At 40.5% G+C, this 26,058-nt stretch overlaps 1 protein-coding gene across 1 annotated transcript in view; it reads left to right on the top strand.

Annotated features, from left to right (window-relative positions):
- Positions 1–6,545: 6,545 nt before the first annotated feature.
- Positions 6,546–26,058, top strand: part of LOC307252966 (protein unc-80 homolog) — a gene marked incomplete at both ends in the record, with an annotated part of 44,992 nt that continues 25,479 nt past the window's right edge. Inside the window, 19 exon segments of the mRNA XM_080030787.1 lie at positions 6,546–6,585; positions 6,834–6,910; positions 7,124–7,234; positions 8,848–9,060; positions 9,160–9,295; positions 10,005–10,138; positions 12,223–12,400; positions 12,511–12,518; positions 12,521–12,722; positions 13,211–13,308; positions 13,458–13,661; positions 13,769–13,876; positions 15,112–15,250; positions 16,987–17,168; positions 17,806–17,937; positions 19,469–19,655; positions 24,115–24,243; positions 24,323–24,466; positions 24,554–24,654. Of these exon segments, the coding sequence (XP_079886913.1) occupies positions 6,546–6,585; positions 6,834–6,910; positions 7,124–7,234; positions 8,848–9,060; positions 9,160–9,295; positions 10,005–10,138; positions 12,223–12,400; positions 12,511–12,518; positions 12,521–12,722; positions 13,211–13,308; positions 13,458–13,661; positions 13,769–13,876; positions 15,112–15,250; positions 16,987–17,168; positions 17,806–17,937; positions 19,469–19,655; positions 24,115–24,243; positions 24,323–24,466; positions 24,554–24,654 (2,523 nt within the window).

Genomic DNA, 26,058 nt, shown 5'->3' with positions numbered 1-26,058 from the left:
AGTCGGACCTGCTACAAGTGGCTCTCTTCCTGCAGGAGCAGTTGAACCAGTACGGGATGCTTCACGGATACAAATTTATGCATCCGAAATGCATCCAAGCAGGCTTGGTAGTGACTCAAACAACTATACGGCACCTGCTCTTAATCCTAGACCCTCGAGGAGTACAACTGAGGAAACGTAATCGTCTAAGACGTCGTCTTTACATAAACCCAGGTCCAAACTTTTTGTGGCACGTCGATTCATACGACAAACTTAAACCCTATGGCATATGTATTAATGGTGCTATCGATGGATTTTCCCGTATGGTCATATGGCTACATGCTTACACCACAAGTAGCAATCCCGTGTTATTTCTGGCTACTTCCTTGATGAAGTGGAAAACAGGAGCGGCACTCCCACCCGAATCAGGTCAGACCTGGGTACAGAAAACCGATCAGTGGAGCAGATGCAGATATTTTTAAGAGGATACCATGACGACCAGTTTTCTGAGAGATGCTACATTACCGGCTCAAGTAATCATAACCAAAGGATTGAACAATGGTGGGGATTTTTAAGAAAACACCATGCACAATACTGGATGAATATCTTTCAAGATTTGAAGGAGCAGGACCACTTCTCAGGGGACTTACTCGACAAAAATCTAATACAGTTCACATGTCTGGAAATAATTGAGGTAGCCTACTTTTGTTATTCACTGATTATTTCTTTTATGGATATTTTCTTTTATTAACAAATGTCTCTAATGCTTTAAAATGCCTTTCTGTTTAGCTAAGTAGTGATATGTGTGTCACTTATCATTGAAAAGCACTTTGAGCTGCATTTCTTGTAATGTTCTTTACAAAAAAATAATACATTAGGCTATTAGGCATATAGGCCTACATATCTAGGCTATAGCAATAGTAGCCTATAATACTACACTGTGCTATAGGCTAACCTCATAATTATTCTGACTTAGGATACTGGTTTTTGGATGCTGGGATAGGCGTAACTCTCATCTAAATACTGTTCAAACTCAATTCTAGTGTTATTATCATTATTATTGTTTTCCTAAAATGCATTCTAGAGTGGCTTTGGCAGTCCTAATGGACAAATCTAGGAGTAGCTGTCTTCTAGTTAAAATATCCCTTTTTGTGTTTAAACTGACTTTCTTTCTGAGCTTTTTAGGATAGTAAGGGAAGAAATGTAGCAAAAAGACTTACCTATAAAGACACCTGCTTAATTTATATAAGTTCAAACCTTGTTCAAGCTTCAGCTGAGCTTTTTAATAGAAGCACAGCATGACTGATATATCCAGTCAGCATGGGATATTCGGGAAGATGTGTGAGCTAAATGTTAATCATTAAAACATTTTTTTCCCCCAGAGGGAGCTGCAGGAAGTTGCACATCTGTGGAACTGCCACAGAATTCGCCCCAGCAGGAATGCAGTTTGTCCAAGTGGACGACCGCTAATGATGTACCGACTTCCCCACCTGTTTGGAACTACAGACCACATCAGAGCAGTAATCCATCAGCAGATACAAGCTTGCAGAGAGGAATCTCTGCCAAGAGGCCCATATCCATGCGATGAGACTGTTTTTGACATTTGTTGCCTGGCAATGTCCGAAAATAATCTACACCAACCTATTAATTCAGAGGAGGCAATCGAACTTTACCTGTTTTTAAGAGCATACATCCACACCCACCTTTAATAGTAAGTATAATGCTGCTGTAGAAAGAGTATTTTTGTGAAGAGTGAGGATATCTGTAGAAAACCTATTTTTTATTGCAATTTGTATCAAGTAAGTGATAAGTGATTGATTTTTTGAGTCATAATGCCATGTCCTATGTTTTGTTTCAGGCTGTTCCCACAATGACAGCTGACTTCATCTACCTGACTGCAGGACACTATAGCAGCACTGAACATGTTTACCTGTTATTTTCTGTCTTAAAGGAGCTATAAGCGAAATGGTTCTTTTAGCTAACTTCCTGTCAGTGACTGCAGTTAGCAGTCCCCTCGCTCGTCCCTACGTCACCACATTAATGCATTGCGGTCTTCAGGCAGCAAGTTATCTAGCATCATCTTGGATCCATAAGTGTGATAAAACATGATAAAAACCATCAAAACAGACATTGGGAAGGATTTTTACCTGCTCTGCCATTGTAGGCACATACACATTCACCCATCTGTTGCTCTGGTGTGCACCGGCAGTGAGACCATGGAGTGTACAGTATTGTAACATTGTTGTAATAATATAATGATTTTTTTTTCAACATTGTGATTTCACAATTTTGACCAACAATAAATATTTATCCAAGGAAATATACAGTTATGTATTAAACTTTCACTAAAACTATTTATTTTAACATTGTATTTACTAAGCTAAATTGTTGAGGGGAAGAGAGGGCTTTTGTGGTTAGAATAAAAATGCAGGTGTCAGGCATTAGAAGTAACAACACACTGTTAATTGAGAATTGGTGCCATGGTACGAATTTAAAAACGAAAACTGAACAAAGCAACAAGGGCCAAGGCCTATTTAATCTAGTCATAGGTCAAAAGGGGAAGTGTGTTAGCACCCCCTGGTGTCTATCTGTGCACATACCTGTTTCGTCTGCACTTTATATTGCATTATATGAATGTGTGTGTGGTAAACTCGAGGATTAAGTATCTGTGGGTGAGGAAAATCATCTTGAGTTGCGGGACACTGCCTAATGTGGGACACCTAAGGTCTAGAGCATTTATCTCTTATTTCTGACACATGTAAAAAGATAATATTGTTGTCAAATCCAAGCAGGGGTTCCCTGTGATTGAAATCACATGAATTTACAATTTTGATTTTAAAGATAAGGGAGGGGAAACAGTCAAAAAGGAAGTAAACCATGTGAAGTCCAGAAAAAGGACAGTGACATAAGTTTGAAAGGAACTCAATGCTAAGGCTATACATTTTTCATTAACAAAACAATGTTGCCATTTGTTATCAGATTATGTTTATGATACAAATATGCATCAAAGTATGCAATAATATTGGGAAAATGTTTTAAGTTTGTTTCATCTTCAATCAATCTGTAGCTGTCCCACATTCGGAAAGGTGTTTCCAAAAGTGGGACAGCATGATTTGCCTAATCTGGGACAGTCATTTAAATTGGGGAAATACACATGCAGGAAAATCAAATGTGGAACATGAATTTTATTCAAGGTTTACAGGTCCAATACTCTTATAAAGAAAGCATCCCTGAAGCAAATATAAATTAACTCAACCCTGTGCCTAGGAAATGGTAATTTTCTCATGTCCTATGTTAACTCAATGCAATGTATTACAGGTCAGGCTATAATGGCAAAGCGCAGTTGGGATATGAAGCCAGGGCAAGAAAAGTATTGTTCAAATTGAAACCATCAAACCTGAGTAATGTACCTAAGACAATGAGTGTTATGAGCAGATAAGTTTGACTTTAATTAGTTAAGGGGATATTGTTTTTTTTCTGCATAATACAGACTGTCCCAGATTAGAGCGACACACTGTCCCAGATTAGAGCAAACCCATTTTCTTGAGCAATTTTGCACATGGACCACTAATATACGTGCCATTACTTTGAGTATGATATCTGAATTCTTATCTTGAATATTCTTCTCTTTTAATTAGCCAACATCTTGGGGATTTCAGAATGGTATCATGTATGGGTCAAATGTATTGGCTGCATGATTCTCAGAGGACAAATGCTATATAGAATATGATTTTAAAGATTAAATAACCCTTAACAACAGTAGGCCTATACAAGTAGTTCATATTAACTCAACCTTTGAGGGACACTCTTACTGCAATGAGTAGTCCTACTTTACTCACGTTACTTTTGATACATGTGAACATTTTGCTGATAGTTAAATAATTTAAATTAAGGAAAGTGTTTAATGTAGGAAGGTGCATAGGCTACTTCCTATGGAAATATCTGCGTTCTTGTAAAGAAAGACATTTTAGCTTACCTTTTCTTCTTGCATTCGGTTAATATTTTCTTCAGTAACCCCTCTTTTTCATAGAAAATCCCACAGACCATCATCGTATGGCGTTTGGTCTGTCATCTCTTTTTGTGGCGTGCACTTCTGTTAACAAAATATGCCTATTGGTTAGACTGATGTTACTTCGCCTGTTAGCTAAAGCAACTAGCCTACTTAAAAAAAGAAAAGGAAAAAATCACGTTTGGTCGTAAAACCGTTATTTACAGACTTTATACTGTCACTGAAATGTCCATTAGTAGGCTTTTTAGCCTCTACATTGTAAGTATCAAGCTTACCAATGTTATTGTATCTCTCCGTGGGCGCGCATTGGCAGTGGGACCGTAAACGAGATCCTTATGTCGTACATACGATATATTATCTCGTAATTACGAGATCCTTATCTCGTAATTACGAGATACTTATCTCGTAATTATTACGAGATCCTGCTGTGAAACTTTTTTTTATTTGGTGAATGCTCAGCGCCACCGTAGTTTTGTGACTGCCGTTGTCTTTTATTACACCTTGTACCCTTTTTTTGTTTGTTGGAAAAACCTATCGATTTGTGGACGGCTTAAGCGCTCTTATCTGGTTAGTAAAAACCTTATACATGTTCTGTAATCTTGTCAGATGCAGTGGCAATATGGCTAGTCTTAATTAGCTGGCTAACGCGGCAACAGTTGTGTGCTGTTTGTTGATGTTGCATTCTCAGAAGACAACCTAGCTCTGCCTTACTAAACACAAGATATTAGTAATACATTATTAGAATACATAGTATTTTTTCTAATTTAAGTTATGATAATGAATAATTTAAAAAAATATTCATGGCGAGGAAGAATATAGCTTAGTTACACTGGCAGGTAAGACCTTGTGTACTCAACTTGGGGGGCATTTTCAAGTATGGAATTAATTATGATTAACCCATTGATGACGGCTGCTGCGCGATGCCACATTGGCTCTCCTGCCTGATGCTGCGTCGCGCAGCATTGTTACTTTATCTAATTTTCATGGCATTCCCAGCATAGAATGGACTGTCATTGGTTCAAATACACATGAGGTGGGTTTTGTTGATTTTTTTAAGACCACGTGACCACCCAAAAGTTGTGTGGTTTGCCGAAATTCATGTCAATCAAAAAAATAAAAAATAAAACTAAATAATGAAAAAAATACGCCAGCTATGTCGGCGACAGAACAGTTAGTGGCGTTTGATGCGCAGAATCAAGGTCTACTATAGGCTACTGACGAAAATCACACAACACATTGCATCTATTTATTAACAATATTTAATAATTTTCTAATTCATCTAATTTTGACGATTTTTAGAAATATTTGTTGGTTTCTAAGCGCTAAGGGAGCATGTTTAAATAAAACCTGTGAACCTTAACTTTTAAATGTATTTTATTTCATGTTTCTATGTGCTACACAGGCTTAGATATTAAGGTTTTGGTAGACTTGACAATTCGTACTATTTTTTCTGAAAACCCTCAGGCATTAAGGACATGCATCCTAGATTGCCATAGTCATCAATGGGTTAAGGCAAAATTCACACTTGAACCATTTGCTTAAACAATCTTTTTCCTTCACGTTTTTAAAAACGTCCACGTTTAGTTGACTGTGGTTTGAACATGGTTTTAATTGAGACACTAATGGCTGTTGTAAGCATGCCAGGTCAATGTTGTTTTGTATTGTATCTTGTACAGCACTTTGGTCAACTGATGTTGTTTTTAAATGTGCTATAGAAATAATTTTGACTTTGACTTTTGACTTTGTGGCTGTCAATGTCTATGGTCACTACAGGATGTGAGGCGCCTGCAAGATGTGAGACACACATGCGCAGAACGGCCGCCATCTTTGATAGCCCGCTATGGCTACACCAGTTGTTCATGTGGGTAGACAGTCGCCTAGGCAACGCACGTCAGCGTCCTCTCCCCCCTAAAGTTCGTCAAGTCGTCTGTCCTCCACACACATTATGTGGTTTTGTCCAAGTGACTTTGTGTGTGTGTGTGTGTGGCGGCAGAGGACTTGCGCTGCTCACGGGAACTTTAGGAGGGGGGAGATGTGGATGCTGACGTGCTTTGCCTAGCCGACTGTCTTAAATAGAAAGCGCGGTAAATAAAAGAAGTAGCCTACTGTATAGGCCTACACATATGAACAACTCGAGTAGCCGTAGCAGGCTATCAAAGATGGCAGCCGTTCTGCGCATGCGTGTCTCACATCGTGCAGGCGCCTCACATCCTGTAGTGACATTGGCTATAACAGGTCCACGGGTTACACTTTGTAGTAGATAGCCCTTCTGGTGCTGGCATTTGTAAACAATCCTTCTACAACGCTGATCACATGGTGCAGCAAAGGCAGAGTGCAGCAAATCTAAAGTTTTTTGGAACAGAATTAATAAACAAGGTGATAACACACAAACACAACTTGGTGCTCGCCAATTAATTGTGATTTTCCTTAAAGATATAATAAGCTTGACTTAACCTTTACTTTGTATTTGTGACTTTGTTTGAATAAAAAGGACTTTGTATATTTCACTTTAATTCACAATTGTTGTAATTGCTCTTTCTTTGAAGGCTCAAGTGGAATGCGAGTGCTGCTGCCCTTCCTTGAGCTTCAAGAAATTGGTAAGTAAGTTACATTGTTATACAAAGAGGTGTCTGTTTTGAATGAAGCACCATTGGTTTCAGCCCAAATTGTAAACACTGTAGTGTGTATGGTTTGGTGATATAGTACTAGTTTTTCCAAAATAATTCAGAAGGGCAATCACACTAACTTCATGAACTTGTTTTTGTGTGTAAAACAGGGCCTGAATAATCAACACAGAAGATGGCTACTCCCCAGAAATTTGTGCTACGTGTATATGTTGCAACAGGTGTTGCCATGAGACTCTTAACAGACCGACCACACTCTGTGCAGGACTTTTTGCCAGCCCTGGAAATGGAGTCACAGGTAAAAACTATTCCTCTTTTTTCTTATCATACGTGTTGCCATCCCCCACTCTCTTTATCTATTTACACAGGCAACAAAAGTCATTATCAATATAGCACATTTTTACTTTCTCATTTAGCCAATGCTGCTTAAAACAAGTAATTGATGCATCACATTTGCTTTTAAAACTCTTCATTAATCTTTCCATATTTGTGTGTATTTGTATGTCTGCAGGTGTTTGCGGAGCTCCATCGCACAACAAATGTGAACCTACAAAACCAATTCTACTGGGGGCTGGATCGGTACACCAACATTGATCGCCTTGTACAGGCAGAAGGCCTCACGGTCTGGCAAGACAACAGACGCTCTGCGGCGGATCCTAGGGATTTGTGATCTCCAGGTGAGTTAAGATGAACTTGGCCATGGGGACAAAATGAGTCACATTTGATTATGTAATTGTGTTGTAATGTCTAGGTTGATACCGCTATGTAATTATAATTGCCATTAGTCAATTTGTTGGATTATTTTTCTCACCCAGACAAATTTTCTGATACATTATCAATTTAAGATGCTACTTACAAGCCCAATTTAAAAATGTTCATTAGGCTGCACTGAACAAATAATACAAAACAAAGACCTTCAATATTTTATTCTATAATATTTTCTGTCAGGGCTTTCAATAGTAGCACCTGGTGCTACCAACTTTCTCTGTTGCTTCCACAAGCATATGATTTACAGATGTTTCTAATTAGATGTTAAATGAACATTTATGAGTAAACCTATTTTCTGTCACTGTATGTATACATTTGAGTAATCTTGGTTTAATGTGTTGGTAAACTATTTGCATTATTATTTTTTGATTGTCAATCTAGGAACAACATGATGTCCACATGAGACGAACCCTGGCCGTTGTTTATATTTCTGTAGACCCAGTTTGGCAGTTAGGACAATTTGGGCAGCATCTCGGTCAGCACAGAAATAACCATTCAGCATTACTTTGCCCCTTCCTGACAAGCTAGCATGACACAACTGTTAATAGATACGTTTGGTTGCAGTTTTTATGATAGTGTAAGCTAAACGTTAGCTCAAAAAAGAAGCTCACCAAAGCTTCTGAAAGAAAGTAATGTAAGCTAGGCAAACAACTAGCAAGCTAGAACCAGCTAACGTTACTATAGCATTACATTCTTAAACTTACCAGAAGAGTCATCCTCCAGTTCGGACCTCACCCTCTTATTTTTCAGAGACCTGGTTTGGGGTGCTGACCGTGCTGACGACTCCGACATGTTCTCCTTACTTTCGTGAAACACTTTATCAAGCATGGCCGTCAAGCTGGCGTCAAGCAGGCGTCAAGCCATCAGCGACTTGCATACACGGAACTTCCGGTTTTACAACTACCTTCAAAATAAAAGCCCTTTAAGGATCTGATTTGAGGCACAACACCGATCATACGAGTCATATTCATCATAGATTGTGAAAAATATACTACGTTCTCGGGGCATCTCATTTTAACACTCACTCAACATGTGTGCGCACACATAGAGGTGAAAGAATCACTTCAGAGCAAAAACAAATATATTATGCACTCATTATGCTAGATGCCAAAAGACAACATTTTGGAAAGAGGGATGAAAATCAGTGACTTTAACAATGACATAATAGGCAAGTTAGTAAGACTCAATAAATAGGTTTGTAACGCTTTTATTAACAGCTATCAGAAACTCATTAGACTTTTATTAATGATATTAAGCGATCAATTAATAGTTAAGAAGTGTCTTATAAGTGCTTATAAAAGTCTTATAATCACACTGTCAACATGTTTATTATGTTATTATTAACACTTATAGTCTTATTAACACAAATTAATGTTAATAAGCATCTAATAAGGTCCTTATTACCTATTTACTAAGGCGTATAACAAGAACCTTAATATAAAGCGTTACCTTTTCTTTTTTCTTCAGGAAGCTCCAGTGGTAGCGCGGGCCTCCCTCTTCCTTGAATGCGCCCGATTCGTCCACCGCTGTAACCGTGGCAACTGGCCGGAGTGGATGAAGGGCCACCACGTGAACATCACCAAGAGGGGTCTGTCCAGGGGCCGGTCCCCTGTCGTGGGCAACAAGAGGAACCAGAAGCTGCAGTGGAACGCTGCCAAACAGTTCTGCCAGTGGGGAGACGTGAGTTAAAAGATCTCTGAAAAAGCATCTCATTGGCTATTGATTATTGATTTATAATATGGCTACATCATAGGTTTTGTATATGTTTTATCCACTCAGGCCATCGGTACAAGGCTCAGTGAACTGTGTCACTCTGACAGCGAGAGCCCCGCAAATATCCTGGGTTATATTTTTGACGAGGAGACCAAACGGCGAATGAGGAAAGAAGACGAGGAAGAGGATTATTTAGACGACAGTGAGTGACAGAGGATGACCGATGCCTTAACAACACCTCTTTAGTGAACATGGTTTCATTAATATATATATATATATATATATATATATATATATATATATATATATATATATATATATATATATATATATTAATATTATATATATATATATATATATATATATATATATATATATATATATATATATATATATATATATATATATATATATTCTATTTCAAATTATTATATATGTGCTGGTAAAGCATATCATTTTTTTAAGTTCATGTATTAGTTCATGGGGTAGTGCTCCCTCTAGTGGCCACCACTTAAATAGGTATTGCATCAGCCTTTCAGTGTCAGTTTTGTTCATGTGGAGCTAGAGAGCAGTTGACCATTTTTCTCTCCGTGAAGTTTCGGAGCTATATGTCTTTTTACAATTAAAAAAGATGGAAAGATGGGAATACGGAAGTAAAGAGCCTAAACCTACTGAAGCCTCACGTCTTTCTTTCTTGGATGTTAGCTATCTGTCTAGTTTGACACGTACTTATTAAACGAGGACAGAATAATATATATAATGTGTGTATGTATATATTCTATGAATATCATTGCACAAATGTGTGTCATGTAATGTAAACACATCAAGAACAAGACAAAGATATTTTAATCCTTCAACCGGATTGTTTTATTGATTTATTCATTTCTTTTTATCAATTCCCATCCCCAAAGACACGGTCAATCCCACCAAATGCGGCTGCCCCTTTGCTCTGAAGATGGCCGCCTGCCAACTGCTGTTGGAAATCACCACTTTCCTGCGAGAGACCTTCCCCTGCTTACCTCGCCCGCGCGCCGAACCTCTCGTGGTCAGTAGTAATGTGTCCCATTGTGTGTGCACTTTCTCTCCTCGCTGTCAAGCTATTGGTAATAATCAAAATGGATCAGTAGACAGTAAGACAAATAATAAATTAAAATAGCACTGAATGTGTAGTCCTATATGTATATTTTCAAAATAATGCAACATTATAATCTGGAACATAAAAATTGATTTTATTTCCATTTTATTTCTGAATAGGGACGATGCAGTTTTACAAAGTTCCAAAAAAAAAAGAATTGAACTGATGTCCTGCACAGAGAGTTTATAGCTTTCCCTTATGTACTACCTGTGTCCCTTAAGCTTAATCAACATACAAAGCCTTCATTGATCAACATATTAAAACCATAACACACTACAGAATACAATAGAATACACATACAGGTCCTTCTCAAAAAATTAGCATATTGTGATAAAGTTCAATATTTTCAACTGAAGTAGTTCAAGCCTTTTATTGTTTTAATATTGATGATTTTGGCAAAAAAGTAAAGAAAAACCAAAAATCCCTATCTCAAAAAATTAGCATATTTCATCCGACCAATAAAACAAAAGTGTTTTTAATACAAAAAAGTCAACCTTCAAATAATTATGTTCAGTTATGCACTCAATACTTGGTCGGGAATCCTTTCGCAGAAATGACTGCTTCAATGCGGCGTGGCATGGAGGCAATCAGCCTGTGGCACTGCTGAGGTGTTATGGAGGCCCAGGATGCTTCGATAGCAGCCTTAAGCTCATCCACAGTGTTGGGTCTGGTGTCTCTCAACTTCCTCTTCACAATATCCCACAGATTCTCTATGGGGTTCAGGTCAGGAGAGTTGGCAGGCCAATTGAGCACAGTAATACCATGGTCAGTAAACCATTTACCAGTGGTTTTGGCACTGTGAGCAGGTGCCAGGTCTTGTTGAAAAATTAAATCTTCATCTCCATAAAGCTTTTCAGCAGATGGAAGCATGAAGTGCTCCAAAATCTCCTGATAGCTAGCTGCAATGACCCTGCCTTTGATAAAACACAGTGGACCAACACCAGCAGCTGACATGGCACCCCAGACCATCACTGACTGTGGGTACTTGACACTGGACTTCAGGCATTTTGGCATTTCCTTCTCCCCAGTCTTCCTCCAGACTCTGGCACCTTGATTTCCGAATGACATGCAAAATTTGCTTTCATCCGAAAAAAGTACTTTGGACCACTGAGCAACAGTCCAGTGCTGCTTCTCTGTAGCCCAGGTCAGGCGCTTCTGCCGCTGTTTCTGGTTCAAAAGTGGCTTGACCTGGGGAATGCGGCACCTGTAGCCCATTTCCTGCACACGGTGGCTCTGGATGTTTCTACTCCAGACTCAGTCCACTGCTTCCGCAGGTCCCCCAAGGTCTGGAATCGGCCCTTCTCCACAATCCTCCTCAGGGTCCGGTCACCTCTTCTGGTTGTGCAGCGTTTTCTGCCACACTTTTTCCTTCCCACAGACTTCCCACTGAGGTGCCTTGATACAGCACTCTGTGAACAGCCTATTCGCTCAAAAATTTCTTTCTGTGTCTTACCCTCTTGCTTGAGGGTGTCAATGATGGCCTTCTGGATAGCAGTCAGGTCGGCAGTCTTACCCATGATTGCGGTTTTGAGTAATGAACCAGGCTGGGAGTTTTTAAAAGCCTCAGGAATCTTTTGCAGGTGATTAGAGTTAATTAGTTGATTCAGATGATTAGGTTAAGAGCTCGTTTAAAGTACCTTTTCATGATATGCTAATTTTTTGAGATAGGAATTTGGGGTTTTCATGAGCTTTATGCCAAAATCATCAGTATTAAAACAACAAAAGACCTGAAATATTTCAGTTGGTGTGCAATGAATCTAAAATGTATGAAAGTTCAATTATTATCATTACATTATGGAAAATAATCAACTTTATCACAATATGCTAATTTTTTGAGAAGGACCTGTACAACAACACACACACTGTACTAGATTTTCACATTACGGAAGTATGCTAAAAATGGGTACAGGCTTGTTTTGCTTTTAGCCAGTTTTTAACCTTTGTTGCGAACGACTTTATACGCGTTGTTAATTTGATTTGATGTTTGACTGTAGGATCTGGACAGCTGCCGCCTGCGTCTGGACCCCGAGCTGGGTCGCCATAGATACAAGCGGAAGATTAGCTTCGCCGGGATCCTTGACGACGAGGACGGCCACGACTCGCTCCACAGCAGCAGCCACACGCTCAAGTCTGACACCGCCTGCGATGACAAGAAAGCCCAGGAAGCCCAAGGTGAGGCCCCGGGCTCATGCACAGACATATATGTTTTACTCACTGCTCTGTCTGCTATATTATAACTATTAATGAGTCAGATGATCTATCCCCATTGCCCTCCTCCCCAGCGCCCATCCACAAAAGATCCGTATCGGAGGCTCCCGGCTGCTCCAGATCAAAGGAGCCCGCAGCTTTCGGGTGAAGAAAGGCGGTTCCCTGTCCTCCATACGCCGCGCCGGGAGTCTCAAGAGCACCAAGATGCCCCGGCAGGATTCAGAGTCCGAGAACGACGAAGGGCTGCTGTCCCAAACGCAAAGCAGGGACACTGTCACTGACATAGGTGATATAACAAAACCCATGTGCATTGTCTTAAAGCTACAGTTCGTAACTTTTTTTCATATAAATGAATGTGAGCTACATCCAAGCCATCACCAAAAGAGTTGAAACAAAGTTGATTAAGCCTATCAGCGCCACAAAACTCTTTATTTCTCAGTATGGCAGCGTTAACAAACAGGTGTCCCCCCACGACAATGGCGCAGGAACTAAAAAAAAATCCTTAAAGCACCCAATAAATGTTACAGTTGTAAACATCTGCAGGTATAACATCCATGTGTGATCAAGGGTTACGCACGATATCTTTAAGGCTTACCTCATGTAGATGTGCCGACAGTGTTCGACAATTCCTTGTGGGTATGACAGAAGTTAAGCACTATAGCTTTACGTTGTTAACATATGCCTTCAATTCCACATGTCCTCATGTCGCTCTGTTATTAAAAGATAAAATGGCTTATTTCTCAAACATTTGCATGTTGTCATTTGCTGTTGCAGGCAGCCCCTTTAGCACCAGTGAACCCAGCATTGAACCAGAAGGCCAGGGCTCGGCAGGAGCAGAGGAAAACTACCACCGCAACATGTCCTGGCTCCATGTGCGTCCTTCTACAGATTTGGTCAATTGGTTGAACATATTTGTGCATTCAAGCGTGGCTAAGCGATGGCGAAAAGCTGTGATATGTATGTTAGTGTTTAATATGCGTGTTCTACCTTCCAACACACTCACTCCCCCCTCTCTCTGCAGATTATGATCCTGCTATGCAACCAGCAGAGCTTCATCTGCACCCACGTGGACTTCTGCCACCCGCGCTGCTACCAGCACCACAGCCGCTCCTGCGCCCGCCTGGTGCGCGCCATCAAGCTGGTCTACGGCGAGACAGTGGACAGCCTGCGAGAGGACAGCGACTCCAATGGTAACATCGGGGCACGGGCCAAGAAGACCAAAGAGGTGGGCTTTCACACAACTACGAACTAGATCTATTCTGTTTTTAAACGTATTGTAGTTTTTTTTGTTGTGGTGTGGGTTTATGAAAGTCCTCCCATGCCTGTGTTCAGTGTTCAGACAAGTCTTGCCTGAGGACCCCGTCCATGAAGAGAAGACCCAATGGCCCCAACACAGAAGGGAAGAAGGATACCGGCATGCTCAAGTACATCCGCAACCAGGTGAAGTATAGAGTTTCTTCAAGCAGAGTTTTTCTTGCACTTCATAAAAAAAATGAATAGACAGTAAAGTAATCATTCCAGCATGCTGCATGGTTGGCTGTGAAAAAAAGCTGAATTTTCCATGCTTTGGGGAGAACGGGGTAAGTAGGCACACTTTTTACTTTACTGAGAATTGCTCATCACCTAAACATCTTTCGATAGTCATTCCTACATTACATTGAAGCTTAAAGTGTTGGCTTGAAATGTGTACCCCTCACTTTTTCTATCTTATTGTAATAAAGAAGAAATTAATCATCAAAGACACCCTTACACATTGTGACAATCAACCCCATCAAGGGGTCGGTTGTCATACACTATGGGGTTGTTTGTCACAATGTTATCTTGATGGGAATAATCTTGAAAAGAAGGAAAGGAAGTAGAACTAAATTTTAAAATGCAATTGCATTGTCAAGTTGACAAATAGGCCTATATAACTTACTGTAGCCTTGGCAGCTTGTCTAGTTTGGGATGCACTGGGTTGTTTTGATTTTGTTGCCCTTTTTTCCTTTGCATGCTAGCTGCCTTTTCCTGCTCTATTCTATCCTTCTCTGGGGTGTCAGTGAGGATACAGCGTGACAATTTATTTCGTTATTGGGTTCCTTTTCTGGCTGTAGCCTTTGGATAACTTGTGACAACCAACCCCCCCAAAAATGTGACGACCAACCCCGACTTGAATTTTTTGCTAGCATCAAGGCCAACAACCATCTGACAACTAATTAGCTTGCTAACCACAATCTAAACTATAGTTTACCCTTCACACTTTTTATGGGTAACAAGTGTTTTGTTATAAACCCATTCTATAAAAGCCTAGAAGAAAAATACTGAAGAGCTAAATATTTTCAATTTGACATGAAAAAACACAAACAGTCCTCTCACCTCAAATTCAGCAGTCTAACTCCAAGGAAGACTATGTAGGTGACCTCTGATCCCAATTCTGGATATTTACATACCAAAATTTCACAGACAGCGCCTTCTGGTTCCGAGATATAATGATTGTGACAACCAACCCGTGTGACAAATTACCCCGTTCTCCCCTACTTACCCAGCTTACCTTACTTACCTAGTTACTAATAACGTTCGTACTTACCTAAGAAGAGATTATTTTAACCGTATTTGTGTATTCACACACTTCCTCTTACTGCATAATGTAACGTGGTTTGTCAATCAGTTCTTACCTCTATGTTTATTTCCCCCAGGTGATGAGCTTGTCCCCGGCCCCTCTCTCTCTACTGATCAAGGCGGCTCCCATCCTGACTGAGGACATGTACGGAGACATCCAGCCGGCGGCCTGGGAGCTGCTGCTCAGTGTGGATGAACATATGGCGGCCGCTGCTGGTGAGTCACCTATCAAGGTTGCTTTGCCCTTCAAAAGTCCCTCATTTAAGGTTATGAACGGGTATGATTAGTCTATTTCTGTCCTTTGTCAAATCACACTTTTTGACCACTTTCCGATTTTTCCGATTTTGTTTATTTAAAACAGGGACCATTGCATATTTATGAACATTTACGTGGCAATATGCTAGATTGAAGCCAGTAGCTAATTTCCATCTCGGGTCCCTTTTGACAGGTGGATCAAACCACAATACAATCAATCAATCAAATAAATAAAAGAAGAAAATTAACAATAACAAACAAGGCTGCAGACCAGGGGCCTGTTTCAGGTAGCTGGTTTTGAGGCAACCCAGAGTTTGTTCGCTCTGAGTTAGTGGAAACTCTGGGTTTTCCGTTTCAGGTAGCAGGTTCAGCGCAACCGAGAGTCAGTTACTGCGGCAACATACGCCGTGGGTCTAACCTGCTCGGGAGGTGGTTAGACCTACCCTGAGTTTGTTTTCACTTTACGCTGCAGCTCCGACTGAAGAAAGAGTGTCACTGTCACACACGTCCCTGTGTTTAAAGCAAAGTCACTCCATAGAAATCTCCATCGGGATGTTTTTATCATTTCCTGATGATTTTACGTTTGACCGATTATTTATCTGATCAGTAGCCTTGTTCTCAGCCCTCGGTCCGTTCATATAGGCGGCCACCTTACACATCGTGACATGCTCTACATTCAGATTAATAAACCTATTTGTATTGTATGTTTTTTAACGTCTGTGCCACTGAACAGATTTATGTCAGGTGGATTCATGTAACGCTGCGGCTGCACGCGATCGTTACTTGTGCGATCCTAAAGTCACAGACGAGCCTCATTAAATAGCCTAATATGAATATAACAATGATATAATCGTTTAAACTGTGATCACTTGAGGAAAATGGATCTGGTAATAAATCAATCAGGCTCTTCAATGGAAACTGTCACCTAATGTGTCTGATGTTAATGTCTTTCACTCCCCATTTAAAAGAAGCGACAGTCTGTTCTGTTTACTGCACAGTAGGCTATTAGGCTATAGCTTGCCAACAGTGAATATAAAACACTGTCAGCAATGCTGTGCCGCGCCAGCTTTATTACTTTACAGCTGATATGAGTAACTTTTTAAAATAGACAATGGCTTCTCATACGGAAGCGAAATTATTATCTTGACAAAAAATGTTTGCTCAGTTTTTTTTTCTGAATTGCCGAGGAGATTAGTTCATGTTATGAGACACTATCCCGTTAATTCTTCTCCATAGGCTACCATAAACTCATTCGTTAATATTTCTAACTCAGTGGGAGGAGCGGAGATTTCTTTTTTTCTTTTTTGAGAAGTGGAGAAGTGGGAGGATCAAGCATTTGTTTCTTCTGTTTCCATGGTGAATTATGTTATCAGCGATCCATTGACGATGGCTTTTACGCACATGCTCCACCCAGAGTGAACACGCTCAGAGTTGATAAACCCAACGCTGATCCACTGTTCTGAAACCGAAAACCCAGAGTTGCTCATCAACCCTGCGCTCTGAGTTGGTAAACTCAGAGCGATTAAACTCAGAGTATGTAAAACCAGCTACCTGAAACAGGCCCCAGACCTGGGGGGGAGGGGGGGGGGGCAATGCAAGTTTATTGTTAAGTGCTAAAATTCTTAAGTGGTAGGGGGTAGCCCTTTCCATACTACGTGCCTCTTTTATTCTGATGTCCTTTCTGGAATGTCCCCCAGCCGCCATGTTCCTGCTGTGTGCGGTCAAAGTCCCCGACGCGGTGACAGAGATGATGATGGCAGAGTTCCACCACCAGGAGGCCTGCCAGCGCATCAACTCCATCCTCAAGTTCTACACGCTGTGGCGCTTCCGCTACCAGGTGTGGCCTCGCATGGAGGAGGGAGCCCAGCAGATCTTTAAGGTACAGGATAGGAATGGTGTCCTATTTGTATATTCAACCCCTGTTTCCACTTCCAAACGTTTTCCAGGAAGGTTAATAATGGATTCCTCCAAGACTCATTTCTCTAATTTTCTTTTTAACATTTAATTGAGCACATTGGTCTCAAATGAGCACATTGGTCTGAAATGAAGACAAATGTGCTTCAAAAAACACATAGTACGTACTAGTAGTCTGTACCCATGTGTTTTTGTGTGCACTTATGATCATTGTCTTTGTCTATATGTTCTTGGTGCCTTTGTTTGGGTTTAAATGCTTATTTGTTTCGATGTGCTACGTGATGGATTGCTATCCTATGCATATGTGTTGTGTTTACACATGCCATTAACTTGCAAAGGGACAGCTGTCTTTGTCTAGAATGTATCTATGCTCATGCTCTTGTTATGTGCTCATGTGTTGTATTTTTGGTGTTCTTTTTAGTGTTTTCTTTTAATGCCACCAACTTGCTAGATGAAAATGTTCCCGGTACGACCTGATCTGGCACATTGCTATGATGTTGTTAATGTTAATCTGTGTGTCCTTTTTTGATGAATACATCTTAAAAAAAAGGAAAAAGGCCAATTTGACAGTTTTTGTACTATAAATGTATCTTTTGTTTCAGATCCCTCCACCCAGCATTAACTTCACGCTGCCGTCTCCTGTACTGGGCATGCCCTGTGTCCCCATATTTGACCCTCCGTGGGTTCCCCAGAACACAGGCAGCGTTCAAGACCCCATCAACGAAGACCAGTCTGTAAGTTCCAGCTCCCATTAACATGGCTTGCTTTGTATGCATTGATTTACCTACGTGACACTTTATTTTTTAAGTATGATTTAATTTAATTGTATGCACATACTTAGTTTGGACTTAAATATGCAGCCATAGCACATTTGAGTCATACAGACTTTAAAATGACCCCCAGGGATGTGACTTCACAAACAAAAACACATGTTATCCCATACTTTAAGTGTTATCTGGCCATTCAGATTGATTCCATTTATTTCGTCCAGGTTTTTGAGTTTTTCATACGTTTTATTATAATTTAGGTGAACCAGACTTTTAAACCCTATAACCTGTAAAGAACTTGTCAGGTTTTACCCCACAACATATCAACAACCTATACAATGCACTTTAAACTGCTTTAAAATACATTTGTTTTACTGCTATGCAAGCGCAATGTGCACCAAGAAATCTGCTCATTTAAGAACAAACTTACACGTGATACATTTTCAAAGTTTGAATGGTTATTTGAAGTGGTAGATCAGATTTCTTGGTGTTTCCTTTTACTTTCTTGTCTTTTTAATTTTGTTGTTGAAAAGCATGATTATCAAAATATGTTGACTAGATTTTGATGACGACCTTTCGAGCACCTGTTCTATAATTTATCTATCGACTGTCTTTGTTTTTAGTACTCTACATTAATTCAGTCAGTCCATGCCATAGTAAGTTGGTATTTCTGTCCGGATGTTTGTGCTGATGCATCTTGTTACCTCTGATCATTTAAGTCAGGCAAAAAAAAATATTTTTGATATAATTTATTTTTTTAGCCCATTTGGGGATGTGTAGGTTTTCATCATGATTATGATAATGGGGCCAGTTGTTTGGGCCATTTCAGATAGTTGCATCTTGATCAGTGAGACACGCCACACTCCAAAAAAGTGTCCGAGCACTTGCTCCGATATGTCAGAAAAAAGCTAAAACTAATAGCATGCATCGGACATTCAGACATTTTGTGTGTGTCGTGCCGTTGATGCATGGTCATTGGATGAGAATGACTTTGCTGTGTTTGTTTTTCCATATCATGCGTTTTTCAGCCCAGTTGGATATGTATGTGTATGAAGCACTCGTGCGAATGCTGTGAGGCATTTACTGTACCCAAGATACAGTAAATTCTCCCAATTCCAGTTTGAATACATCTTATCACGTGTCACAATTTGTCCTGATTTGAAACCCCTTGTTCTATTCAACACTTTCAACAGTGTTCTTCATGTTGCTCAGGATAGCATCAGAGCATGAGATCAATGTGCTGGAGGAGAGTTACTGTATTAACGTGTTGTCCAGTCATTCTACATCTACAAAACAAAAAATGCTCCTCCGATGTAAGCCTAGACTAGCTGTGCACACACGTTCCAATCCTGACACATTCAAACTGTCAATTCTGTAATGATTTGTCGCACTCCCCTCATTTTCTGAATATTCTGTACGTGTGCACCCGCTGTTTTTCTTCTGTGCCGTTTGACCCTATGCCAACCCTCCCGCCCATCCCACCCTCCCCCCTTTCCAGAAGTCCTTCTCAGCGCGGGCCGTGTCACGCTCACACCAGCGGGCCGAGCACATACTGAAGAACCTGCAGCAGGAGGAGGAGAAGAGACGTCTGGGTCGCGAGGCCAGCATCATCACAGCCATCCCCGTAGCCCAGGAGTCCTGCTACGAGCCCACATGCAGCCCCCCGCCAGAACAGGAGGAAGAAGGTGGGCCTGCTGCTGCTAAGACATATATACTGTATATAGAACCAGGCCTGGCAACACAAATGGCTGGACCCCCCTTACAAGGTCTGAAACAAATAGGCCTACATGTATTTGTAGAGAGATTTACTACCTTATCAATTATTATGTTCACAGTAAAAAGGACAAACACACACCGCACATTAAAGATTGACATGAAAAATGTAATTCAATCATAAATGCAGGCTTTACTATCAAAAACTGGCAGCATTTATAGTATAAGTTGAAGTCATATTTATATTTGAAGCTTTTACACACTAAAGCAAAGCACCAGGCGCATTTTTGTCAAAATCCCTGAATATCTCCTCTCGATACGCTACCTATCTGTACTGTGTGTATAAAAATCCAGTTTTAATACACAGCCTAGGCTCTGTAAATGGGCATGCTGCTAGCTATGATGAAGGGCCCTGTTACTAGAATCATTTACCCAAGTATTTGAATAATTGAAACTGAATCAGGCCTTCTTGAAAGCAGGTGAAGTTTACTTGCAAACAGCATACAAGGGAATCAACAATGTATCTGGCTTGGTACATGGTTGAATACAAAGAAATGAACAGTGTACATGGGATTATATGCAAGAGAAGGTGGTGTGTGCGCAAACACACACTAAGTTTGGTGTGTCCAGCCCTTGTTTTGCTGGCGAAAGCAGAAATGTTTTTAATTAGGCAGATAACAGGATATGGGAAATTTAGGGAGTCTTTTCTTCTCAACTACTGTGCACATGAATGCGTCATACCTCTGTATGTGCCAAAATCTTATTAGGCAGTTTCTTCTTCAAGGCTAAACAACAACTTTTGTCTTAGCAAAACACTTTGGAGTTCTTTAAGTTTACTGGGACAAAGTTCAACAGCCAGAAAGCATGTATTGTGCATTAAAATATTATACAATCATAAAGCAAACTAAATTCTGTTAACATTCCACCCTTTTTATAATATTTAATGCTACATTCAGGTAACACTTCAAAGCAAAAGGGCAAAGCATATGAGTAAATATATTTCAGTCAAGCAGAATAATATCAAGTACATCAACATTACAGTTGTGAAATTGCAAGTGTGTGTACTGGTGCAACATCGTCTATGTACAGTTTCAGAGAGGACAGTCTTTTGCAGAAGCCAGGGAACAGGAACCTAGGTCGTCTTGATGGTCAACAAGTCCCTTTGTGGCATTTTGATGCAAAGTGTCCTTCATATCATAGTCACTGGGGGAATGGTTAGGCATTACCATAACCTATTCAGATTGTTCCTCAGTGTCCAATTGTCCTTATTGAAGCATGGTCAGCTTCTCGTCTTCTCCTTGCATCTGAAAGCAGAATGAATATAGAGCAGTATCATGTTTTCCAAAACAAATGCTCAAAATTCTGCCAGGGTTTTATTCTCTCTCTTGCCGGTCCGTAGGCACATTACTCCATGTATATTGTTTTTAGTACATATTTTCCACCAAAAACAGTAAACAGTCTTTAACATATCATCCCATCCATTTTGCTTGCTCCTAAGTCACAATGACGCATAACAACATAACGTTTTGGATAGGATTGACTTCATTCTTCCACATGTCTGTGTTTGGGCAGCATTCAAGCACACACAGGCAGTCAGGCCCTCCCTTTTCTGAATGGGACTGAATCACACACACACATTTTCCTTCAGATACTCCCATTTTTCACCTCACAGAGACTGCGTCTCCCACACACATTTTTTACATGTGCTCTCTCCTTCTCTCTTTTCAAACATGCATTTCATCTATTACATAACACATTATGATCACATTGTTCAGCACATAAATCCCTTTTAACTTGTAGTTCAAATCAAAAGCATTGAATAATTCTTTTTAGTGAACATTTTCATAAAAAGAACACAAAAGGACGCTTTTTGTAAGTTTATGCTGGGACTTCAAATGATTGACTGCACCTTTAATCTTTAAGGTTCACTATGGGGCTTGGATTGGCGAGATATTCAGCTCTAAACTTTAAAGCGTTTAGCAATTTAGTCAGAACTCTGGTTATCTTTAGGAGACGAGCATTTTATAACCCATCATAACAGCATAACAATTGTATGCACACTTACTAAAACCTTTTATCTCCCTTCCCCTACATACTTTTCTTTCTTTATAACATAAACAATCAGTTCCAAACAATCTTTTTCCTCTTCAACTTTCAACAACATTCTCTTATTCATCTCCTGGGCCACCACCTCTCTCTTTACTGTTCACTCTTTTACAAGTAATTTAATTTTTAAAATGTAAAATCTAACATTAAATTACCCAGTAATCAATTTAAACAGGGTGAACACCCCTATTCCCTCCAATTGATTAACAAAATTCACCAATTTCAAACTAGAACACCCTATGTGATGTATTCTAAATAAAACTAATAAATCTACTCAGCAGATGTAGACTATCGACAAACATAACAAAACAAAACAAATAGGTGAGACTTATTTTTTGGTAAGTGTTAAGACCTCAAAACACTAGTAAAAATTGTGACAAACAAAACAAAGAGGTGAGACTTATTTCTTTGGCTAGTGTCAAGACCTCAAAAACACTAGTAAAAATTGTGACAAGTTTTGTATACTTAGTGACCCACCGTAACACTAATCACAGCTTTTTGTCCTTCCTAAACAGTGAAACTTCATAAACACTAATATGATGTCTAACAGTAGTTTTTTCAACCGCAACCAATTGTTTTCATAAATTAAACTCTCAGTTTTATTCTAACTTCCTAGTGTCATGAAACAAAAGATAACTGCTAGACTTGGTTTTTTCAGACATCAACATCTGAATAAAAGGGAATGCTCCGAATCCCACACTAATGGCCATCTTTGAGACTTTATTTGTTGTGAGTGTATTTCCTCAAACACTACAGGTTGAGATATTTTTCTCTTTAGTGCATCTTCCCAAACACTACGATCAGTTATTCTCCCCTATGGTAAAACCATGAGAAATACTGCTTCAAAAACTAGTTTTCCTATACATCACAAGTAGGCCTATAACAAAAACATAAAACAAAGGAACCACCTTAATTCCTGAACAAAACAAAACAAAACCAGCTGTATATATTCACCTGATTTCAAGAAAGCCTCGACTCGCTCAGTTTTGGCTCTGGATTCCGTCACCCCCCCTCTGTCCAAGTCGAGTCTGCTGACGGCCTCTCCCTGTAGCAACGGGCTGGAGGTCTTCTGTGGAGAGTCGCAGACTCCCCCGTCTTCACGTGCAGGCTCTTCTTGTCCAGAGAAGAGGATGTTGGATCCGGCAACTCGAAGGACCATTTGTTACTAGAATCATTTACCCAAGTATTTGAATAATTGAAACTGAATCAGGCCTTCTTGAAAGCAGGTGAAGTTTACTTGCAAACAGCATACAAGGGAATCAACAATGTATCTGGCTTGGTACATGGTTGAATACAAAGAAATGAACAGTGTACATGGGATTATATGCAAGAGAAGGTGGTGTGTGCACAAACACACACTAAGTTTGGTGTGTCCAGCCCTTGTTTTGCTGGCGAAAGCAGAAATGTTTGTAATTAGGCAGATAACAGGATATGGGAAATTTAGGGAGTCTTTTCTTCTCAACTACTGTGCACATGAATGCGTCATACCTCTGTATGTGCCAAAATCTTATTAGGCAGTTTCTTCTTCAAGGCTAAACAACAACTTTTGTCTTAGCAAAACACTTTGGAGTTCTTTAAGTTTACTGGGACAAAGTTCAACAGCCAGAAAGCATGTATTGTGCATTAAAATATTATACAATCATAAAGCAAACTAAATTCTGTTAACAGGCCCCTTTCCCTTTGTTTGCATACGGACAGGTAGCAGATTGTGAGGAGATATTCACTGATTTTTACAAAGTGACAACAAGTGGGGCGCCCTTAGGTAGGGCGTCCCCCCCATGGGCCTCGGCAAACAGCGGACCCGGGTTCGATTCCAGCCCGCGGTCGTTCTCTGCATGTCACTCCCCTCTCTGCCCCATTTCAACTCTGTCTCTACACTATCAATAAAGCATAAAAATGCCAACAAAAATATCTTAAAGTGACAACAAGCGTTCTACAAAATCGCTCACTAAACTGAAAGTTCCTCGTTGTCACTTTAAGAAGCATTACATTACATTTGAGAAGCAGCCATTGTTTTTTAATTTTTAATCTTATGTCTCTGCACAGTTTTTGCAACAAAATAAAATGTGAATTTGCAAGTGCACCCTGTGATATTCTGTTATTATATTTTTGAACTCACATCAACAGTTCTAAACTAAATAAATTGCCTTAGAATTAATAAAATCATGCATTTTTGTATGGTTATAGTTATAGCCTCATGATAACTTGCACATAATACCAAGGACAGCAACAAACATAGGTGCCTCTCTAAGCTCTGTGTCCTGATAGCATTATTGTTTCTCCTGTGTGTGTTGTGGTCGTATCGGACATTGATCCCGCCAGCAGAAGAAGTGGTGAACCTGGCATCGCGCCGTCTGTCCGTCAGCCCCTCTTGCGCCTCTAGTAACTCCCACAGGAACTACTCTTTCCGCCGGGGCTCGATGTGGTCCGTACGCTCAATGGCCAGCGCTGAAGGTACCGATAAAAGCTTATATCCCTCCATCTCTATTGTGTAAGTTAAGATTAGATAAATTTTAAAAAATGTGTTTGCCAGATGAAGAGGCAACAACCGAGCACACGCCCACCCACCACATGTTACAGCCGCGCCAAGCCGTCTTCCCAGCATGCATCTGTGCCGCCGTCCTACCCATAGTGCACCTCATGGAGGACGGGGAGGTTCGAGAGGACGGCGTTGCTGGTATGTGACATTTGACACTATTAAATTAGAAATGCATTGCAATCAATCGGTACAGTATGACAGTATTGTTCTTGGATGTCTGTTCAGTGAGTGCCGTTGCCCAACAAATCCTGTGGAACTGCCTGATTGATGATCCGGCCCTGGTCCTCCGCCACTTCCTGGAAAAACTAACAGTGAGCAACCGACAGGTATGTGAAAACAGGATCTGAAGTGACTTTTAAAGGCTCAGTGAGTAGAATATATTAGCGTTTTTTCGGAGAAGTCTTTGTAAGAATGGAACAAAATATTCATTAGGATGTTTTAGGTAGTGTGTAATCCCTTGCCTAATTCGTTTTTATATATCATGAGAGCCATAATAACTAAATACATCTTCACCTTGTTGTGCCTACAGCAGTGCTAAAAAGTACAATAGAAACCTATGAGGAAAAATTAGGCCTACTTCCCCTTTTCAAAGCCTGATAAGGAACTCTTGGGGCCTGCATGGGTAAAATAAAGCCTAGATTTGAGTTTTCTGGAGGCAAAACCCCCAGAACAAGGGGTCATAAAACGAAGGGACCCAGCCCTAGTTTCATCACACCTGATAAGGTTTTGTAACCCCATTGGCTGAGATCTTCCAGTCAACCATGTGACCATGCTATGATAAAACCAGCAAGCACCCCAAAATCACCGCCTTTTCGCAGTGGAGCCATCCACAAAGCGGGTGTTTGCAAACTTTAAACTGAGCTCACAGACTGCTTGCCTGCAGTCTTTACCTTCCCGGATCCGAAGGAAGTTTCACCCAGGAAACTTCATCCTACCACGGCTGCTGAAACTCAGCTGCGCTTTCCTCCCTACCAGCCGGAGAAGAAGCCCAGCGTCTCTGAACGCAACAGACAGTAAACTGCCTCGCCGCCTCTGCAAAAGACGCACGCCACTACCGGAGCAAGCCAGCTGACCGCACGGGCCCCGTCTTTCCCCCAAGAAGCAAGATCGCTCCTCCACCGGCATAACAAGCAGGACCCTCCTCTAAACCTGCCGTGTGGACCACAGGATCCTATCCTACCCATCGCTTCTCATCACCGTCGGAGACGGTTCACAGTAGGCATTTGTCTGGGCTATAAATTAGGCTATAGATATCTATTTAGGTATACATTAACTTAAGGTTAAGGTACCGACTGACGAGTCGTTTTTCCCTTGTTAAATGTGATTCTGACAGCATTATTTTCATAATAATTGCCTAACTGCTCACTGTGGTTTTTCCTCCCGCTTTCCGGGAGATGTTTGATTGTTGTGATTGTCGCTACGTGCCAGAACAGCTGTTCCCCTCTGATATCTCCGAAGCAGCATCAGTTTTGTGAGACCACTCACAGATTGAATGACTGTAGGCTATAAATCAAGGTGAACAACTAACTGTGCACTTTCTGTGGCGAGCTTTTACTTGATCTCCTCTTTCTTTCTCTCTCTTTATTCAAACTCTGTACATCCGCACACCAACACATATTCTTACATTTGCGTCGCGATTGTTAAGCATATGAGCGTTGACTTCTGTGGTTTCCAAAGTTAAATTGAGTGGGTCGCGAGCGCTGACCCCTTCACGTGACTTTAACGTCACA

Source organism: Ammodytes marinus, assembly GCF_949987685.1.
Source record: "Ammodytes marinus genome assembly, chromosome: 7".
Classification (NCBI taxonomy): Eukaryota; Metazoa; Chordata; class Actinopteri; order Uranoscopiformes; family Ammodytidae; genus Ammodytes; species Ammodytes marinus.
Note: the sequence above shows the minus strand (reverse complement) of the source record. Positions and strands in the feature narration are given on the sequence as shown.